Below are 18882 nucleotides of genomic sequence, written 5' to 3' on the forward strand. Positions count from 1 at the left end.
GTGCTAAGCCCAGCGCTCCGGGACAGAAGCGCAACCCCAGCCAACACCACACCATGCCTTGGTGGAACAAAAACACAATTTATTTCATGCCTGGTGGCACAATCCAGATTCAACCTGCAATCTGCTCCAGGAGGCCGCCTGTGCAAAAGGGAAGAGTCTAAGGGCTCCACTAGGGCTCAATTATCTAACATGTATATTAACCAATGTGTGCATATTTTGGTATCCTAGCAACCGCAGAAAATCAAGACAGTTCAGAAACACTCCATTTATTTGACAATATGATTTACATTCAAACCAAAATAAAAAATATTTATATATTTATATACTTTATATATAGTGGTAGTAAGCAGGATACAGATTTAAAACACATAAAATCACAAAAACTAAACTCTGTGTACCAAATATTTACAAGGCGTGCCTTGAATACTATACATTATATTTCGATAGCGGTTTTACTCCTGTAAGTTTGTCTGTTAAATTAGCAAGACTACACATCTCTAGCAACAAAGCAGGGTAGTCAAGTGATTTGAGGGGGGGGGGGGGGGGGGGGGGGTAAGGACTAGGCAAGGTGCTTTAAAAGCCTCATCAGGCATCATGACATTGTATACTGAAGCCGACGGAAAACGGGGCACTGATAAGACTAAGCTTCATTTTTATTTAAAATTGATACTACTCCCAAAAAATGTACAGAAGACTTTACAGGTTAGTACACGGTCATGGCGAAAGCCCACTTTAAAAACAATCACGGGAAACCGGCCAAGCCATTTAGAGCAAACCTTCGGACCCCTTTGATGGATGCCAAGAGTATGGTATGGTGAACTTTGGTTGGTTGTGTTCCTGTGAACTCGAGCCACCGTGTGACACCTACTGCCTGCAGTTCAGCAAGAGAAGCTGTATAGACATCTGCTCACACCCCCGAGTGTCCAAACGCCATGTTGTTAATCTAAAGTCTAACAACCGTAAATATCAGTGTAAATTAAGCAATGAAACACCACAAATCGCCCCTTACTTACAGCTTTCTTTTAACAGGCTACCCACAATTAATCTTGATGAAAGGTCTTATTATAATCACAGGATTTCTAAGGAAAAATGTTAGGAATTAAATGAACAGGTAGGGGTGTAATGGGATTTTTTGGCTTATCTGTTGCCTGAAGCTGTGAGCATTTTTCTTAGATGTAAAACCTTTCAAACCATTGGACATCATTTTCAAGGATGAGAATTATACCAAACATCAGGATTGAAAAGAACAAAGAAAAGGGCAGTTCTGGCAAAAATATTATCAAACCAAACAGTCGAGAGACAACAGATGAACACAAGTTAGGCAACGGGATGAAGGAGGATGATCCCATACTATAAAGTACCATTCTCTGTGCAAGATTCATCCACAATCCTGGCTGTTTTTACAGCGTGACCAGAGAGGCTGGAGCAACCAGCCGTCAACACAACACAGGGCAGAGAGCGGAAGGAGGAAACTCCATCTCACTAGGTCAAAGTCTCAATGGAACACAATTTCCGTGCCTTTAAAGATACACAATTGAAAAAGAAGAAGAAGAAAAAAAAGACCCAGAGATTAAGAAATGGTAAACTTTTCCATTTGAACTCACACGTCAAAGCACAAGCTTTGCCACAAGACATTATGTTCATCCACCACTGCACTGCTAGTTTAAACCTGTAAAATACTGGTAAAATACACAATCATAATTTTAATATGTATATGTAGTAGTCAGGACAGAAAAACCAGGTCACGTGATTTTTGTAGCCACGGCACAGAAAGACGTAACGCAGCTAATCGTGAAGCCAGTTTCCTGTTTCGGCCCACAAAAGCACAGCCTGCAACACAAACGTCAAACACACAGATCTGTATGTAATTTGTATAAAATTCTGCACACGACTCTTCATTTCTCCCACACAAACACATACCCACTAGTCCACATCCCTACTCTGATTTGAAAATACGGTGGTATAAATATAATAAATATATATTATATATAAAAATAGCAACAGAGACAGCAATCTTAGCTCATTCCGGAAATCATCTGAGTATTTTGGCGTCTGGTACTAAGGGAAAATACAGATCTGGATCACCAAAACCACCATTATAATCTTTAATATCCTCAATAAAACACTGAAAAAAAGCACATTAAATCTTAGAACTGGAGTGAAAATAAAGTTCTATAGCCTAGACGACAAGACCCTGAAAGTGATATCAGCGGCAGCAGAGCAGCACCGGCATGCACATAGGGAGGGCAGGGAGGCCGGGCTCCACCGAACACCCCCCACGCCAGTCACGCCAAAAAGACAGAAGAAAAGGAGAGAAGCTCTGTTAGTCCCAAGGGGAGCAGCAAAGAGGCTGATGGCAGCGGGCTTCAGATCCTCTTGGAGTCTTTAGCTTCAAACAGCTTCATGCGCTCCTGCACCGTCAGGCCCTCCTTCAGGCTCTGGGAGACAAGGGGGGAGGGGCATGGTGTCAGACATGGGACATCGTGCTTCAAGGCCCGCACAAGCCACCAACAGGCGGAGCCGTGAAAAGTCCACAGCTTCAACAGCGTAGATCCAGCAGACAGACGACGCTGTAGTAAGTGATACTCCACCAAATATGAAGCGGAAACGTCACTGGCTACTTACAGTAGTAACAATGGTAATAATGACAGGAAATGCAATTTCTGACCAGGGATTCCGCTTAATATTTGAACACAATTATGCTTTTACATGCAATTATTGAAGCACAATAATAAAGTTACCCAGGGTTTCCCCCACCTTGCGCTGCCTGGGAGAGGCTCACAACCAGGATAAGTGGTTAGAAGATGAATGGATGGAGGGATAAGAAAGCAGATAAGACCTTTACCAAAGATCGACAATAGAAAAGATAGAGGGGGCTTTGGGCAATGTGAACAGCAGCAAGGCTCGTTTTGGCAGAAGACGTTAGTTCCACATGCTGTAAAAGATGTTTATGAAAAGCCTGTCTGGGAAAATGTTCATCATTTCATGATGAAAAGTGAATGCGCATTCAGTGTCAGTACAGTAAGAAAAAGGCACCCTCCATATATAGGGGACAGTATAAACCACACTGATAGGTCAACATGGAGCTGAACAAGGAGCACACACTGAACAGCACAGCCACCACTGGGATGTATGGGCACACACTGCACCATGTGGCTGTGACCTTGTGTGGCGTGGGCGTGGCATTTTGAAATGGGGGCGTGGTATTTTGATGTGGGTGTGGCATGTGACAAGACTCGATGCTTCAGTTGTGATACTCCTCATGTACTGACTCAGCAGCATAAGAAAATATGGAAAACAAGCCAAGCATGGAAACACCTCACTTCCAAATGTAAACAGATACAAAGGATGAGTCTGGACCTCTACGTTTGGATGCATGAAACAGGACAGGCTCACACCAACAGAACCTCCATTACGTTAATGTTTTAATGGGTTAATGGAACGATGAAGTGAACCTGAAGGAATGAAACGCTATGAAGTCCAAAGTCCTATAGATTAATCCCTGGTCCACAAGCACTAGAGAGTCACAGCTGGTGGACCTCCCACGGCGCTGGGGCAGTAATGCCAGGAGGTTAGAGGAGGGGGGGCATGCAGAGTGGGGCATGCTCCAGAAGTACTGTACCTACATCACACACCACAGGGGGGGCTCACCCCCCACCCACAGCGGGAAGTCAGCTGTCCCACGACACCTGTTCAATGACAGACTGTCAGGGGAAAGACAAGAGACACACTCAGACACGTTGACATAGACACACTCAGACAGCCACCGGGAAACGTGTGAGAGGACAGAGTCCCTGGGCTCAGGCATCCAGACATCGCCAGTAGCTGTGCACATGGCCTCCGTTACACACTTACCAACAGAAGCAGAGAACATGGCCGCAGCACATACTGATCTCATCTACAACACGAGTTGCAGAAACGTAAAGGGTAGAGAGCACAGAACACCCAGATGACTGTATGTTAGGCCTGAGCTCTGTGGCTGGGCACCAGCTCAGCAATAGCAGTGATTCACCCCTCATTCTTACATCTTGCTGTAAATCCCACTGCAATCTTCATGGCACAATTAACACTGTAATAAAGTAAAATCTGTCTGCTGTGTATTTCTTTTTTTAAACTTTATTTCTCCAAGTTACTACCTTCCAAAAGTATGCATAAACAAGGCACTGTGTACTGGTTCCCCATAAACTGGGTGAACGCTATGGGCCGAAAACACTGCTCACCTTTGACCTCACACCTCTGACCTGCCGCGTCAGGGATGACCTCTCCTTCTTCAGGAAGTCCGGGTTGCTCTTGGATTTCATGATGTCTGCGAAGGGCAAAAATAAAGCATGCGTCAAGGCGAATCTCCAACAAGAGGGAGCTGGTGGCTCTGTACATGACAGCCAGACCACACGGTGACTACGCCGCTTATGGCACGTAAAGGGAAGACCGTCTGCCTATTATTGCCTTGCCCGTGACCCCCGGCAGCGTGTGACATGACGCCTTTTCTGCTGCGGCTCTGGCGGTGACAGCTGAGGCTCACAGAAGGCCCCTGCTGTAAATCATCGCCACCGACCTCCGTGCTGGACACTAAGCCAGGTAGCGTTTCCGTTTCCACAAAAGGTCACAGACACCACACAGATATACAGCACCAGGCAAAACTTCAGACATGCCAAGCCACCTACAAAGGAGTCTCACTCCCTAGAGCAACTGGCGTTAATGAATCCCCACTGTACCAACCATGGCAGCCTTATGAGTTCCAACCCACAGAACTGCCCCCCACCAGAACAATCTTTTTTTTGTGCAATGCTTTATTGATCAGTGCATAATTCCATCCACCCATTTCCTGTAACCACTTATTCTAATCAGGGTCACGGGGGGTCCGGAGCCTATCCTAGAGACTAAGGCAGGGCGGAACCTAGGACGTAGCATCAACCCATCACAAGGCGCACACACACACACACACACACACACACACACACTTATGGACAATTAGGTAACTCCAATTAACCTTAATTTTTTAACTTGGGGAGGGGGGGAACTGGAGTACCAAGAGGAAACCCCATGATGACATGCAAACTCCACACATATATGGAGCCATAGTGGAAACTTGAACACTGGTCCCAGAGGTGTGGGGCAGTGCTAACCACTGCACCACCCACCGGACATAATTAAATATATTTTATAGTATTGACGTCTTTATTTTAAAATAGAGAGGACGGCAGCCTGAGTGGGGGACCCTGCCTGCGGACGGCAGCCTGTGTGGGGGGGGGTGCGTACCGTATCCCAGCCCCACGCTGGGGCCGCTCTCCATGCTCCTCTCCCCCAGGGCCTCAGTGGCCACCAGCAGCTGCTCCTTCAGCTTGCTGATGTCACAGTCCGCCTTGGCTTTCACGATGCTCAGCTCCGTGTAGATGTCCTTGTACTTGTCTGTGGCGTACTTCTTATCCTACCCACGGAATGAAGCGGCAGCGTTTAGGAAGGTGCCTGTCCGCTAACCTCGGTAACGAATCAGGAGGAGAGGCTCTCGTACCCGCAGTGCGGACTGTAGCTCGTCCTTCAGAGAATGGATCTCCTGTTTCAAATATTGAATTTCTGATTCCTTGACCCGGAGTAAGACCTAAAAGAAACTGAATTTATCATGTATGCATGATTCATTCCTTTACTAATGTTCCAAAGTCTTTATAATTAAAAATAGTTATTATAGACAACATCATAGAGCCACCCTCTGGTATCATTTGGTACTGCAGCATGTTACGCTGCTCTCCTGCATTTATCACCTCCAGCTCGTACAGGTCCTTTCCGTGAGTGAGGGGAGGCGCGGCGCCGTCTGCGCTGAAGCAGGAGCGCATGCGTGTAATCTCTGCCGCCAGACGCGTGTTCAGCTCCTGTCCAAGTGGCACAAGACCCACAGTAAACATTTCACCCGCTGGCCTCTGGGGGGCGCACCTTAGTCGGCAGGCCTTGCTCTGCCAGGCACTACTCTGATTTAACAGCAGCAGCTCGACGGCTGGACCTGGCAGCACATCTAAGGAGAGCCCCCTTAACCCTCTGGGGTCTAGGGGTAGGGAAGACACTTTCCCTGACTGGGGCATGGTCACACATTTCATTCAATATCAAACTTAATTCATGGCAAATAAATTATTTCTTATATATTTCTTTTGGCATTGAACTCGTCTTAATCTTAGTGTACTTTGTAAATATGTGAAGTTTGCAATTTGACATCAAAATATAGACATTGCAAAATGCAGTTTGTAACACTTGCAGAAACATTATAAAAGTACATAGTAAGCAATGCTGGCAGTTTGTTTTGATCCCAGATATCTGATCACCAAAGTCTTGGCTACATGAAGATGACTAAATGGTGTAGTTGCAACATTCATTTGGATAAATAAGAAAAAGGTAACATGTCACTATTTCTTGTCTCCTTTCATTGAATATGTAGCAACTTTCATGTGTATGAATGAGCCATTGACACCTGGCCACGTCCCCACCCCCCTTTTATGGCTGACGGGGAAGTATCTGGATCGTGTTTCACCGTTGCGTTGTTCCTCAAATTACCATGCAAATGCGATTTGAATACACGCTAATGCGGCTATTTAGAATGTGAATAGCGGTACTACACGCCCCCGATGCAGGTAAAACAAAGTAAGGTGACATGGTTTACTTTTTTGCCGATTTAACCTAATTTTAAAAACTTTAATACATCCGACAATAGACGTTTTGAAAAGACATAGATTACGGATTTAGTCAGCATTTTTTTCCATGTTTCTATAATAAAATTTCAGCGAGTTATGAACTGAAATACATGAGGAAGATACACGGCATCGCCGACGATGCCGTCGACTCCAGAGGGTTAAACCTGCACTACACTGTAGGTCCGTCCGAATGTCGTACCATTCCCTTGGGGTGCACAAGACATCCCCTAATGATTAAACAAGGCTTAGCCCTGCTTCCCAAGGCATCATACTCTCTAAAATTACCAGAAGTAATTTACTCACACTGCAGATTGTCAGTATCATTCATCACCTATCATACGTGTTCCTCATGACACTGTGTTCAATATGGCCGACAAAATGTTAACAGCATGATACATGCAGCAGTAAGACTGTCCAAACTTTCCCATGAATCTTGGGGTATCGTACATGATCCTTACTGACCAAAATAACTGACGTTTCCTGCCTTTGAAAACAGCATTACTGCCAGTGTAGCTTCTCGGTACAGTGACCAATGGGCAGCATGCCAAGTGCCCGGTATGTGCAGTGAGGTACCCTTGGAGGGAGCCACACCTGGTTGTGTGCGTTCAGCTCCTGGTTCTCCCGCTGACACTGGCGAAGGGCCTGCCTCTCGGCCTCCAGCGCCTGGGCCAGGTGGGCGTTCTCCAGGCACTTCTGGGAGTACTGCTCTGACAGCACCTCCAGCTCGCGGTGGATAGACTGCAGCTCCTCCCTGGGGGGGGGGGGGGGGGGGGGCACACACTCATCAATAAAGGGCTCCCCTGGCAGAATGGCAAGGCGTCAATCCCCAATAAGAGCACAATGTCCTGACCACTCCCTCCTCTTACTGGTACTGCAGCCGCAGCTCGTCGATGTCGGCACCCATGCCGCTGAACTGTGAGCGCTGCGTCTTCTCCATCTCCTCCCTGTGTGCATTTTTCATGGCTTCGATAGCTAAGCAGGGAAAGGAGACAAGTGTCACACTGGACACAGGCAGACAGCCATGACCAGAGGCCAGCAGGGGCCTCAGACACAGATTAGCTCAGGACTGGCTGTTCCTATTGACGTGTGTAACTTGCTATAGGCTGGGGGAGGCAGACCCGGGCCTGTACCTTCGCCCCGAATGACGCGTGACGGCATACCAGCAATAGTCGCGGCCGTCTCCTCGGCGAGGAGCCTCTCGCGCTCCTCTAACAGCTTGGACACCTCGCGCTGGTGCTGTCTCTGCAGGTCTTCGATGACCTTCTGGTGCGTCTCCTCCATGGCAGCGAAGCCACGCTCGCATGTGGCCTGAGAGAGAAGCACTCCAGGTAAGTCAGGTGGGCTCTGTGCCGCTTCACAGGTAACCTGCATTCATTCATGGCTTTCGTTCATATTTTTTATAAAACTAATCAAGTCTGTTGTCAAAGGCTGAAACTTTCAGTAAATACACCAACAAATACTAAGCATGGGACTCCTATAGAACTATAGCTACTTTTTTAAAGTGCTGATTTAAAAATAAAAATAAAAAGTCAACTTTAATGGTTTTAGTGGTTTGGGGATGCCAGTTGCTTTCCTGTAGCCATGAATAAAATTTGGTTACTGGTTTAAGGGAAAAAAAAAAAAAAAAACTAGTAGTGACTGACATTGTGATGCAAATGTTTAAGCGCTTACACATTAGGCATACGTTCTTCAACTCATTAGTTTTGCTAGACAATGATAATGGTTCTTTAATAAACCATTTTATCACTGGCTAGTGTCCATGCGGCATCTAAAGGTGATTTCAAAGTGCAGAGCATGCAAGCGGGTTTAGCAGAGTCAGTCACAGGGCAGAGAGCTCAAGAGATGCAGCTTGGAATCTGGGGTGGTGCCAGAATAACACACTGGTGGGGGGCACTCTGGTCGTAAGGTGACCAAATAAGGACGAGGGGGGGGACATTTTTCAATGCCAGAAACTATTTTTGTTATAAAAAATAAAATGTGTATATATATATATATATATATATATATATATATATATATATATATATATATATATATATATATATATATATATATATATATTATTATTATTATTAACATGGTGAAAATGAATTTCCCACTGAAAATGAAGGTATTTTTTTACCTTTTCAGAACATAGGAGACTTATGTTATCAACTTCTTATAAAAATGAGAAATGTTCAGATATATGTTGAATAGCTTACATTGCCATTCATTTCCAGTGGGTAATTAAAAAAAAATCTTAGAAAGACCTTATGCGGCTGCTGTTACTATTAAAAAATGGTGATCAATGCAATCCAAGCAAATCCAAACTAAGTACGACAGCGCAAGTCCATGTGTGGAGAGTAAGATGGCAAATAAGCATTCATGACTAACATTGCCTTACATAACAGCAGCTGCACAACGTGACTTGCTCTGGTACCCCATCATGGGATGAGTGAAAACTAAAAGGCTGACAGTACCAACATGCAAAACCTATAGAGTGAGGGAAAGCCTGCTCCTGAAAGTCCAAGAGACTAGCAGCCGCTAACAGTGAAAACTACCACTCCTCAAATGGCCAGCCCTTGGGCTTCTCTGGTTTGAGCAGTGCTGGTTATGAACATGTGATGAAACGGGGAGATCTTGATGCAGAGAGGTGCTAGCTCAGTAAAACTCATGCTACATATTTGGATGCAAAGCTGAAATGGTCAATTTAGTGCAAGCCAGGTGTATCTCTGCTAAAACAGCCACAGTACTTCACTAAGTGTTTTCACCAGACATTTTTCATGTAAACCCCAATCAGAGAACTGCGAAGCTTATCACTTTGGCTACAAAATGATTTTTAAAGAGCTGTTGGATGAGATCTCCTCTGAGTCAGTAAGTAATCAGTAATTAACCACTGCAGCTTAGAATCCAGAATGGAGCTCAAAAGCTCTATTAAAAAACTAAAAACTAGAAACAAAACAAAAAATGTAAAAACACCTTCAAGCTCTCAAAATCTTTTTGGTATTTCTCCTTCAGGCTCGACACATCTCCTTCCAGCTGTTTGTTTTCCAACTCATCCTTCATGGTATTCATCTGGGTCTCCAGCTCCTGGATTCTGTCTCTCAGCACCATCATCGAATCCCGGTCAGTCTTGCTGGCCTGACTAGTATCCTGTTCCATAGGCCAGGTTGGGGCCATGGGTGCTATGACCTGCTCAGGATGAGATGAGCCCTCAGGGTTGCTGGCTTTCAGCCTGCCCAGTGTTTCCTCCATGGCACAGATGGTTTGTGTGTAGTGTCCATGTAGCATCTCCATCTCCTTCTCGTGGATGTGCTGCAACTCCTGTATCTTCCCATGAAACTTGTCCTCAAGTGTCTGCACATGCTCTTCATGTCGGTCTTCCATCTTTTCAATGTCCATAAGGATAACCTCCAACTTGTGCTGGCTATCTGCCGTTTTCTCCATTAGTGCTTGCTCGGTGGTTGCCCGACCTTGCTCTGCCTGGCTCAGCTCAAGTTCATACCTAACCTTCAGCTGCTCCATCTCCCTGCAGAAGTGTGCCTCCAACTGTGCCAACCTCTCCTGTTGTTGAGAGAGCTCAGTGATGCGACAGGATACTTCACCGTGCAGGGCCCTGTTCTCCTCCTGAAGGCTGGCTACCATCTGGTTAAAGTTCTGGCGTTCCTCCTGCAAGGAGGCCTCATACCGCTCCCGAATGGCTCCCACATTTCGGGCATGCTCCTGGCATAAGACGTCCATATTTTGGCAGGCCTCTCTGCACAGCTTCAGGTCCCTCTCATGGTCTGCTCTCATCTTGCAGGCAACATAGGCAACCTGGGCCTGGATCATAGCCTCACGCATGCAAAGAGAACTGCTAGTAATATCACTGGGATTTCTGTAAGTTGCATTTACACAGGAAACCAGTCTCTGGAGAAATATTCCACTGTCAGCCTCACAGAGTGACTCTACCTTCTGAGAGAGAAACTGAAGGATTTCTGCTTGCCTTATCAGTTCAGCTGCAAGTCTATCTCGTCCAACATGCGGGGACTGGACAAACTCAATGCTACAGGGAGGCACAGTGTCTTGAAGATGTCTACTGACCAACTCATCAGCCAAGTCATGAGCCTCTTCCATTTTTATCTGTTCCATATAGGACACAAGTTCTGGGGCACTTGCATCAATCATTTGTTGACCAAGGTCAAGTTCATCACTGACCTCTTGAATGACACTAGCAAATTCTGGTTTGTTAGAAGCTTTTATCAGCTCTTTCAGTGCCAGCTCCCTTTGCTGCAGGTTCCTGTGGGCCTCCATTAGGTCCCCTTTGAGTATCTGTAGTTTCTCCTCATAGAAGTTCTTAAGATTCTGAACAGCAAAAGCCAATTCAGCTTCGATACAGGCATTGCTGATTACAGTAATACCAGTAACATCACCACCCCCTGCGGAATTTGTGTCCTCCTCTCTCCTCCCTTCATTCACTTTATACTTTGCCTCAAGCTTCTCTACCTCTGTCCAAAATTCACTTTCTATCATAAGCTTCCTGGTCAAGACATCAGCATACTCAACTGCCAAGTAACCCTCATCACTCCTCTTCAATTTCTCAGCCTCTAGGTGAATCTCATTCAAACTCTGCAAGAGATCAAAATTCAGATTCTGAACTGAAAAAGCCATCTTACTCAAAACCAATGCCTCAAAAGCTAACGTTTTGGCAAACAATTTTATCTTCTCCGTATCTGTTACCTCATCCTGGTTCTGACCTGCTTGAATCTCTAGCTGCTGTTCCTCCAAATTGTGACCTCCCTCCCTAATAAAAATGGTGGCATTCACCAGCTCGTTTTCTATGTTTGACAGTATGTGAAGTTGTGTTTCCATGTTGCCCTCAAAAGGATCTCTCAGGATGGCCTGGACCTTTTCCCTGCTCAGCTCTACACAAGCTAATGCTTTCTCGTATTTGGCATTCACTGCCCTGATGCGGCAGGTCGTTTCCTGAGCAAAAGCAGATCTCTTGTCCATTTCTTCCTGGAGCTGAGTGGTGAGCTGGTCTACTTTGCACAGGCTTTCATTGAGCTGCTCCTGCAGCTCTGTTTCATTTTCGGCTAAGTGGTCATGTTGCTCCATCATAGACTCCAGCTGCCAACTCTGTTGCTCTTCCAGCTTTAGAGTAATGTGTTTCAGCTTCTCCTCTGTGGCATACAGTTTGGTCTCAAGCACATGAATGATGGATATAAACTTCTCAGGATCAGTGTCGTCAGAGGCCATTTGCTGGTATTCAGTGTTGGAGGAACCACAGTCTTCAGTAAGTGATTGGTCCTGGCCAATGTCCGATGGCGAATTACTAGCCCACAATTTCTGTCCACCGTCTGTGTGGATATAATTTTGGCAGTGGATGCTGGAAAAATGTATGGCCTGTCTTTTGCAAAGTGACCCCTGTGCATCGGCACTGGTTTTCCCTTTTGGCCTGGCTTCCCCTACAACTGAGGGAACTTCTATTGCTGCAGTGTCATTTAGTTTGCTCAAGCTCTCCAAAACATCACAATCCTCCTGCAGTTTGCAGTGCTCCACCTGGAGATCAGTGTAGCCTATCTGCAAATCATTAAGGTGCTGCTCCAGTTCAGCGATTCGATCCTCTGCGACAACTAATTTAGCCTGCAGCTCCTGCTCAGCAGCAGCCATCCCCGTATCTCCTTGCCCCAACTTACAGATCAACTCTTCTTTAGCCTGCAGTTTTAGCTCTGTCTCTTCCAGGCTGCTTCCCAAAGCTGCCATCTTCACCATCGCCTCATGAAGATCCTGCTCCTTCTTTTCTACCAGCCGCTCATACATCTCTTTGACCTCACGGATCTCCTGCTCCTTCTCTCGTAGAACCTTGTTGATTTTCTGGAACTCTTCAGATACCTTTTCATAGGAATGTTCTAGATTATAATAGTCTGTTTCCTCAGTTTTAAGTCGAGTCTGAAGTTTAGTGACCTCATTGTCTGCCTCTGTGATTTGATTTAGCAGTTCCTGACAACGGCAAGTCAGCTGACCCTTCTCTTCCTCTAGTTGCCGGATGGACTCCGTAAGCTTTTCAATGGCATCAGTCTTAATGGCCAGCTGCTCCTCTAGCTGATGTACCATTTCATCACTTTCTAGCCCTGAGGTCCTGTTCTCCCTTAGAAGCTCTTCAACATGCTGTTCTGCCTCATGAAGACGATCCTCTAGCTCCTGTCCTCTGCCCTCTGCCTCTGCCAGACGTCTAACTAGATCCTGCCGCTCTTTCTCATGGTTCTCTTGCAGGACATGCAGGTTCTTCTGTAACCTCTCCTCTTTAAGGGCCTGTGCTTCCTCGGTGGCAATCAGCCGGCCTGTGACCTCGGTCAGTCTCTCCTGAAGTTTCTGGACCTCCTTCAGGTGGTCTCTCTGGAGGGCCTGCTGGCGCTCAAGGTCCCTTAAAGCCTGGCTCTTCTCTAGAAGGTGGGCCTCCACATTCTTAAGTCGGTCCTCGCTGTCCTTGAGCTGGGCACGCAGGGTCATCTCATTGTGCTCCCACTCCTCCTTGCAATCCCGGAAGCGCTCCTGCTCTAGCTTGAGCTCGCTACGCATTTTAGCCACAGCTTGCTCACTTATGAGGATCTCAGCCATAGCATTGTTGAGTTTGGCCTGCAGGGCCTGGATCTCCGCCTCGTGGTGTCGGATGACATCCTTGGCTTCGCTGTAATTCCTCTTGAGGGCCTGCACCTGCTGGCTGGTGAAGTCCTGTTTGCGTCTCTGGGACTCGAGCTCTGCCTGAAGGTCCTGATTGAGCTTGTGCAGCCGATGCCAGGCGCCTGTGTTTGACGGTAGGGACGGCGAGTCGCTCTTTAAAAAATTGATCGGACATTAGGTTAGTAACATTTTTTCCACCACCCGCCCCAGACACCGAGGGACACATCTCTGGGGAAGCTCGGCAAATTAACAAGATTATTAAAAGCTTTCCACTGTGCTTTTTTTGAGAAAAAAAATCAAAAGAAAAATACAAATGAATAAACTCAAAGTTTGAACACAAAATGCAGTCTGGAAGCTTCAATGGCTTCATCAACACTAAAACTATACCAAATGTGTGATAGCAAATAAGATCGAAACATGGGGGGGTGGGAGGGATGGGAACACTAATACAGTACTGGATGTAAATACGTATAAGGAGATGTGGGGGTGGGATTCAGGATGTACATTTTAAAATGTAAAATGCACAGACACCACAAATGCAATGTACATAAAGTCCGAAATATAAAGCAAGCGTGCATTTTAGTCCAAAACACCCAAAGTCATGCAAAAGGGAGGCAGGGGACAGAAGTGAGCAAATGAAGAGGAAGAGGGAAAAAAGCACAGCGCAATGCTCTTCTGCATACAGCTTCTCTTACCTTGAACATAATTATTCATACCAATTATTTCCCAGAAGATGTGAAACTCAGTAAAACAGTTAGTGAGAACACATGCTGAAAACGCCACGTCCGTGCAGATCTGTCATGTGATCAAGCTCCCACTTTAGGTTATTCCCAAGCCCATACATAATCACACTACATAATCACAATTATCAATATTCTTTATTATTAGAATTATACAACAGCCCAAACTCTGCTTTTGTGTTGAAGTTGCTTTCTAATTTGTTACCATTGTATTTCACAAATTCTGCCGTGAAAGATGCTTCTGTGGCACATCTAGCTGAGCTCTCTCTCACAAGCCAGTGCCCTACCCCCAGTGGTGCCCTGATGTGCCCTACCCCTACGCTTACCTACGGCGCGATCGCCCCCAGGGCCGGTGCCCTATCCCCACGCCTACCTACGACGCGATCGCCCCAGGGCCGGTGCCCTATCCCCACGCCTACCTACGACGCGATCGCCCCAGGGCCGGTGCCCTATCCCCACGCCTACCTACGGCGAGATCGTCCCCAGGGCCGGTGCCCTACCCCCACGCCTACCTACGGCGAGATCGCCCCCAGGGCCGGTGCCCTACCCCCACGCCTACCTACGGCGAGATCGTCCCCAGGGCCGGTGCCCTACCCCCACGCCTACCTACGGCGAGATCGCCCCCAGGGCCGGTGCCCTACCCCCACGCCTACCTGCAGCACGTAGCCCTCCCTGGCATTCTGTTCCCTCCCCCTGGCATCCTGGAGCTGCTCCTGAAGCAGGTTGTTTTGCTCCTGTAGCCTGGCCAGCTCCTTCTGCGTCTGCTCCAACTGTGCAAATATACAAGAGTGGTGGTGGGGGGGTGGGGGACAGTGGCAACTTATTCAGTTTTTAATAATACACAGCTTTAGAAACAGAAAAGCTCCAGGTTCCGGTAAACCCTGACAAGGAGTAGCTACATAGATGATGGCTTTCACACATATTTGTCGTGTACAGTTCAGTACATTATTATTGGTTCAGCACACACAATGAAACAGATTCCGTCCATGTCAATAAATGTAACATGTTCCGCATGGGAAACATGTTGATTGTGGGTGCGCTGGTCACGGCTAATGCTGGTAACAGTCACTCATAATCGCCGGTTTGGGAACATGAGAGAGAGCGAGACCAGTGTAAGGCAGATACAGTATCTGCAAACTGGTCCCAGTTTAAGGTGCTTTAAGGCTATAGGGCTGTTCATGATGTAGTCTAATTTTTTTATTTTTATTTATTTTACGTATTAATTTCTGCAAAGTTCAAATACGCATCACTTTATTTATTGTTTAATTCAAACACGCTTGCTAACACGTTGCCTTTAGTTTACAGCTGTTTGCAATAGTGTGCGTTTGCAGTTTTACTGAATTCATAACAAAAGTCTGTTTTCAATGCAGTACTGAAAACGCACCAAACCATGAACCCAAACCAAGGCTTTTACCAAGCCATGAATTTTGTGTACTGTTAGACAGAGACAGACAGACAAAGGTTATACATTCGGTATTAGGGGCTATGGCTCCACCAAAATGACGAGTGCATCCCCACCAACGCACCTCTTTGTCCAAAATGGCAGCGAGCTCCTGGGGGGGCAACCGCTCAGCATTCTGCTGAGAAGAACGTGCGGTACTGATGGGAACCTGCTTCTCCTCACGGAGGGGCGTGGTCTCCACCTGGTGCCAGCGCTGCTCTATCTGCACCTGGACGTTGGGGGTCTTGGCCCGCTGTACGCAGTCTTCGCTTAAAGACTCGGGCATGGACAGGGAGCGGTCCATCTCCATGCGGCCTGTGCTGGGGGGTTCGGCAGCCCGGACCTGTCCACTCACAGGCACCGTGGTGACAGGCATGGAGCTTTGCACACTCAGGAAGCGGCGCCTCCTCTCCTCCCGCCGCCGCGCCCGCTCCCGCTCCAGGTCATCCTCCAGTGGCACCCGTTGGAGGGGCGCAGGTGTCGACGACGACCCCGAGGACGCGGAGGACATGGGCGATGTTGCCGGGGAGGAGGCAGAGGAGGAGGCAGAGCTGATGTCCACATTGTCCTCAGGCTTGGCGGCCTGCCCATCACATTCCACCTTCTCCTCCGGCTGGCCGTGCCGAAACTCCGCCCAGTCGAAGGTTTTGGAGCGGCCCTCACGCCTGCGCTCTCGGATTCGGCTCCGGCGCTGCTCTGAATTTGAGGAGGACTGTGTCAGCCCCTCCTCTTCTACGGTGGTGGCCTCCATGCTGGAGTGGCGCTCCACTGTTGGTGCTGAATGGCCCATGCCCAGCAGTGCCCTTGCTTTAGCTCTCTCCTCCGGCAGGGAGCTGGGACGAGCAGGAGGTGGGGGGGGGAGGAAGGAGGTTAGCCACCAGCCAGCAAGAAGCTTGTCAGTCATGCAAGCCCTGCATTCTCTCTTCATACCATAAACGATAAATGACAACTACAGCTAAAAATAAAATATTGAGATTTCCCACATGATCGAGCATGTCTACCCCAGAGAGGAAACGAACCATCCACCAGCTGGTCCGTACACAGGGCACGCACCCACTGGTGGGAGAGGAGTACTTAAACACATCACTGACAGGATGGGCGGGGGGTGGGAGGGCAGAATGAGTATGGCATACTAGCATCATTGTTGGGGGGAAACCAAAAATATTTGAGGTTCCGGTTAACAAGCCAAGCAGCCAATCACAACTCAACGCATCAAAGAAAAGAAGAAAAAAAACATTCTTTCCTAAATACCATGCATTGCAAAAAGTGATCAGTGACAGTGTCATTCCTTTCACGCCAAACAAATCCCCTGACTTTACAACAATGACTGCGGTTCATGTGATGCTACAACCTACATGAGCCACTACAATCAGGACTACAGGGATGAGGAGGAACAGGAAGGGAAGACAGAATTCCAACCTGGTTTTCAGAACTGACAGTTTCAAAGGGATGTTTTTCCTGCGGGCAGCACGGAAGCAGAAGAGACACAGAGAGGCAGAAGCAAGATCAACAGCACAGAAGTAAGTTCACACTTTCATGCAGCCCCATCCTGCGTGGTCTTACCGGGTGACGTCTGGGGCGATGGCAGGCCGCACGCTCTTCATGATGGCCTGGATCCAGTTGCGCCGAATGCCGGAGGTCATGGCAGAGAGCGTAAACGCACCTTCTTTCGTCTGTTTGCCGGAAAACGGGGAGGCAGGAATTGCCATTTATTGTAATATGTTGCTGTATATTACCGAGTTGTCATTTACTGTCATACTTGTATTTATTGTGTGTTATTGTACACACCTTAATGTGAAACCCATGTTTCATGTTTTATTTGTGTTTATCGTGTTTAGAATGAGATTTTCATTGCATAGTTAAACCAACTGTATTGTGTATGTGACAAACTCATCTAATTTTTATAATCAACCAGTTCAGGTGACAGTGACAGCCAGCATTGAGATGGACATTATCCCATTATCCACCAAGCAGTGATGAAACGAGTGACGGTGGCAGGATGGGTCAGCAACCGTATTCTGTGACATGCCTGCACAACAGGCATTAGCCTGGGACCCGACTTCAACGGCAACCATGTGGCCAAAGGAATTCAGGCATGTAAGGTCCACACGAGCTTCCCTGGGACGTTCAGGATGCTCCCTCATCCCACTAGCTTGGACGCTCGCAGCAGTTAAAAATACTGCAGTTATTAATTTCTGCACACTGACGCCATGCTGTTCTCGGCCAGACCGAATCATACACTTCACTCCTCTATTTTGACACCGACAGAAATAACCGGAACAGAGGCGCAGGCTTGCCGGAAAGCCAAGGTAAACACCAGCAGGCTAACCGAAGGCTTCACCTGTCCGGAGGTGCCAGAGTTTCCTCACGTCTGCCGGACGTGCCGTGATAAACTACAGCCCGCAGGCTTACTGTCGCTCGGCATCGTTTACATTCCCGGACCCTGCAAAAATGTCAAGCGAGGACGTGTGGCCATCGCCCTATTTCAGGAGATATTCCTGCCACTTCGCATGGCTTCCCCACTTGTGACGAAGAGTGCACTTCACCAGCCTTATGTAAACAAGCCATTAGGAAAAGGAATCTAGAGATGAACGGTTTCCCAGGGTGGGAGGGATAACAGAGATGGTCTGAGGCAGAATTAGACTCTATGACACCCCTCACTACGGGGGGGGGCAGATCGTATGACCCGACAGGATGAGACAAAGGGTCGTTTTTGGAGAGAAACCTGCAGACCAACATGAACTGCATGCCAAACGAGGCAGCTTCTACTTCAAAACAAACCAATCAGCAAATTGCCTTAAATCCTAGGCTGCATGAAAGGAGTACAAATTCCACTTACGTGAATCTGAAAGCCATAGTTCCTCTGCACTGGGAACTCCGTGACATCATAGCACGTGGAGAGGTCAATCTCGCCGTCCAGATCTGCAGCCTGAGAGGGAGTGGGAGCGGTTATCCCAGCCGGTCAGCCCAGAAGCACAGCGCTGTCCACACGCTTTCAGCACTTACTTCCTCTGCGATGGAGTCCCTGTAGTATCTCAGGCTCTGGTCCGTCAGGACGAACCAGTGCTTCTTCCACTGAGGAAGGAGAATTCGAAAGAATCAGCAGCCACATCCAATGATCCCCTTGCACTCAAGTCGTCAGGTTCGACACTCACCAGGGCATCTTCATACAGCTTGGTCATCCATCCTTTTTTGAAGTTCAACAGGTCCGGCTGGGGGGGGGGGGAGATCATTAATAATTGACAATCCATAGATTATAAAACGACTGCTTAACTTATTAGGGCAACCCCCTATAAATCAGAGACCCCCAATTTTAACATATTAAGACATCAAATACCTAAAATGTATGGTATTTGACTACACAAGAAAAATGTGGGAAATC

General features: G+C 47.4%; 1 protein-coding gene across 8 annotated transcripts in view; it reads right to left on the bottom strand.

Moving 5' to 3' along the window:
- Positions 1-250: 250 nt before the first annotated feature.
- LOC111847710 (uncharacterized) overlaps positions 251-18882 on the bottom strand; it is an 83194-nt gene continuing 64562 nt past the window's right edge. For 5 of the 8 annotated variants that reach the window (XM_072712626.1, XM_072712622.1, XM_072712627.1 and 2 more), the window contains 16 exons: positions 18656-18712; positions 18507-18575; positions 18340-18429; positions 17064-17173; positions 16920-16958; positions 15586-16333; positions 14713-14829; positions 9636-13472; positions 7838-7985; positions 7544-7649; positions 7269-7428; positions 5760-5867; positions 5513-5599; positions 5260-5428; positions 4221-4306; positions 251-2438 (listed from right to left, as the gene is read on the bottom strand). In XM_072712626.1, coding sequence (XP_072568727.1) covers positions 2367-2438; positions 4221-4306; positions 5260-5428; positions 5513-5599; positions 5760-5867; positions 7269-7428; positions 7544-7649; positions 7838-7985; positions 9636-13472; positions 14713-14829; positions 15586-16333; positions 16920-16958; positions 17064-17173; positions 18340-18429; positions 18507-18575; positions 18656-18712 — 6003 coding nt within the window. In that variant the 3' untranslated portion in view covers positions 251-2366. Of the gene's footprint in view, positions 2439-3626; positions 3705-4220; positions 4307-5259; positions 5429-5512; positions 5600-5759; positions 5868-7268; positions 7429-7543; positions 7650-7837; positions 7986-9635; positions 13473-14712; positions 14830-15585; positions 16334-16919; positions 16959-17063; positions 17174-18339; positions 18430-18506; positions 18576-18655; positions 18713-18882 lie in introns of all 8 variants that reach the window. The other 3 variants (XM_072712625.1, XM_072712623.1, XM_072712624.1) reach the window with 3 other exon arrangements.

Source organism: Paramormyrops kingsleyae, chromosome 5, assembly GCF_048594095.1.
Source record: "Paramormyrops kingsleyae isolate MSU_618 chromosome 5, PKINGS_0.4, whole genome shotgun sequence".
NCBI lineage: Eukaryota > Metazoa > Chordata > Actinopteri > Osteoglossiformes > Mormyridae > Paramormyrops > Paramormyrops kingsleyae.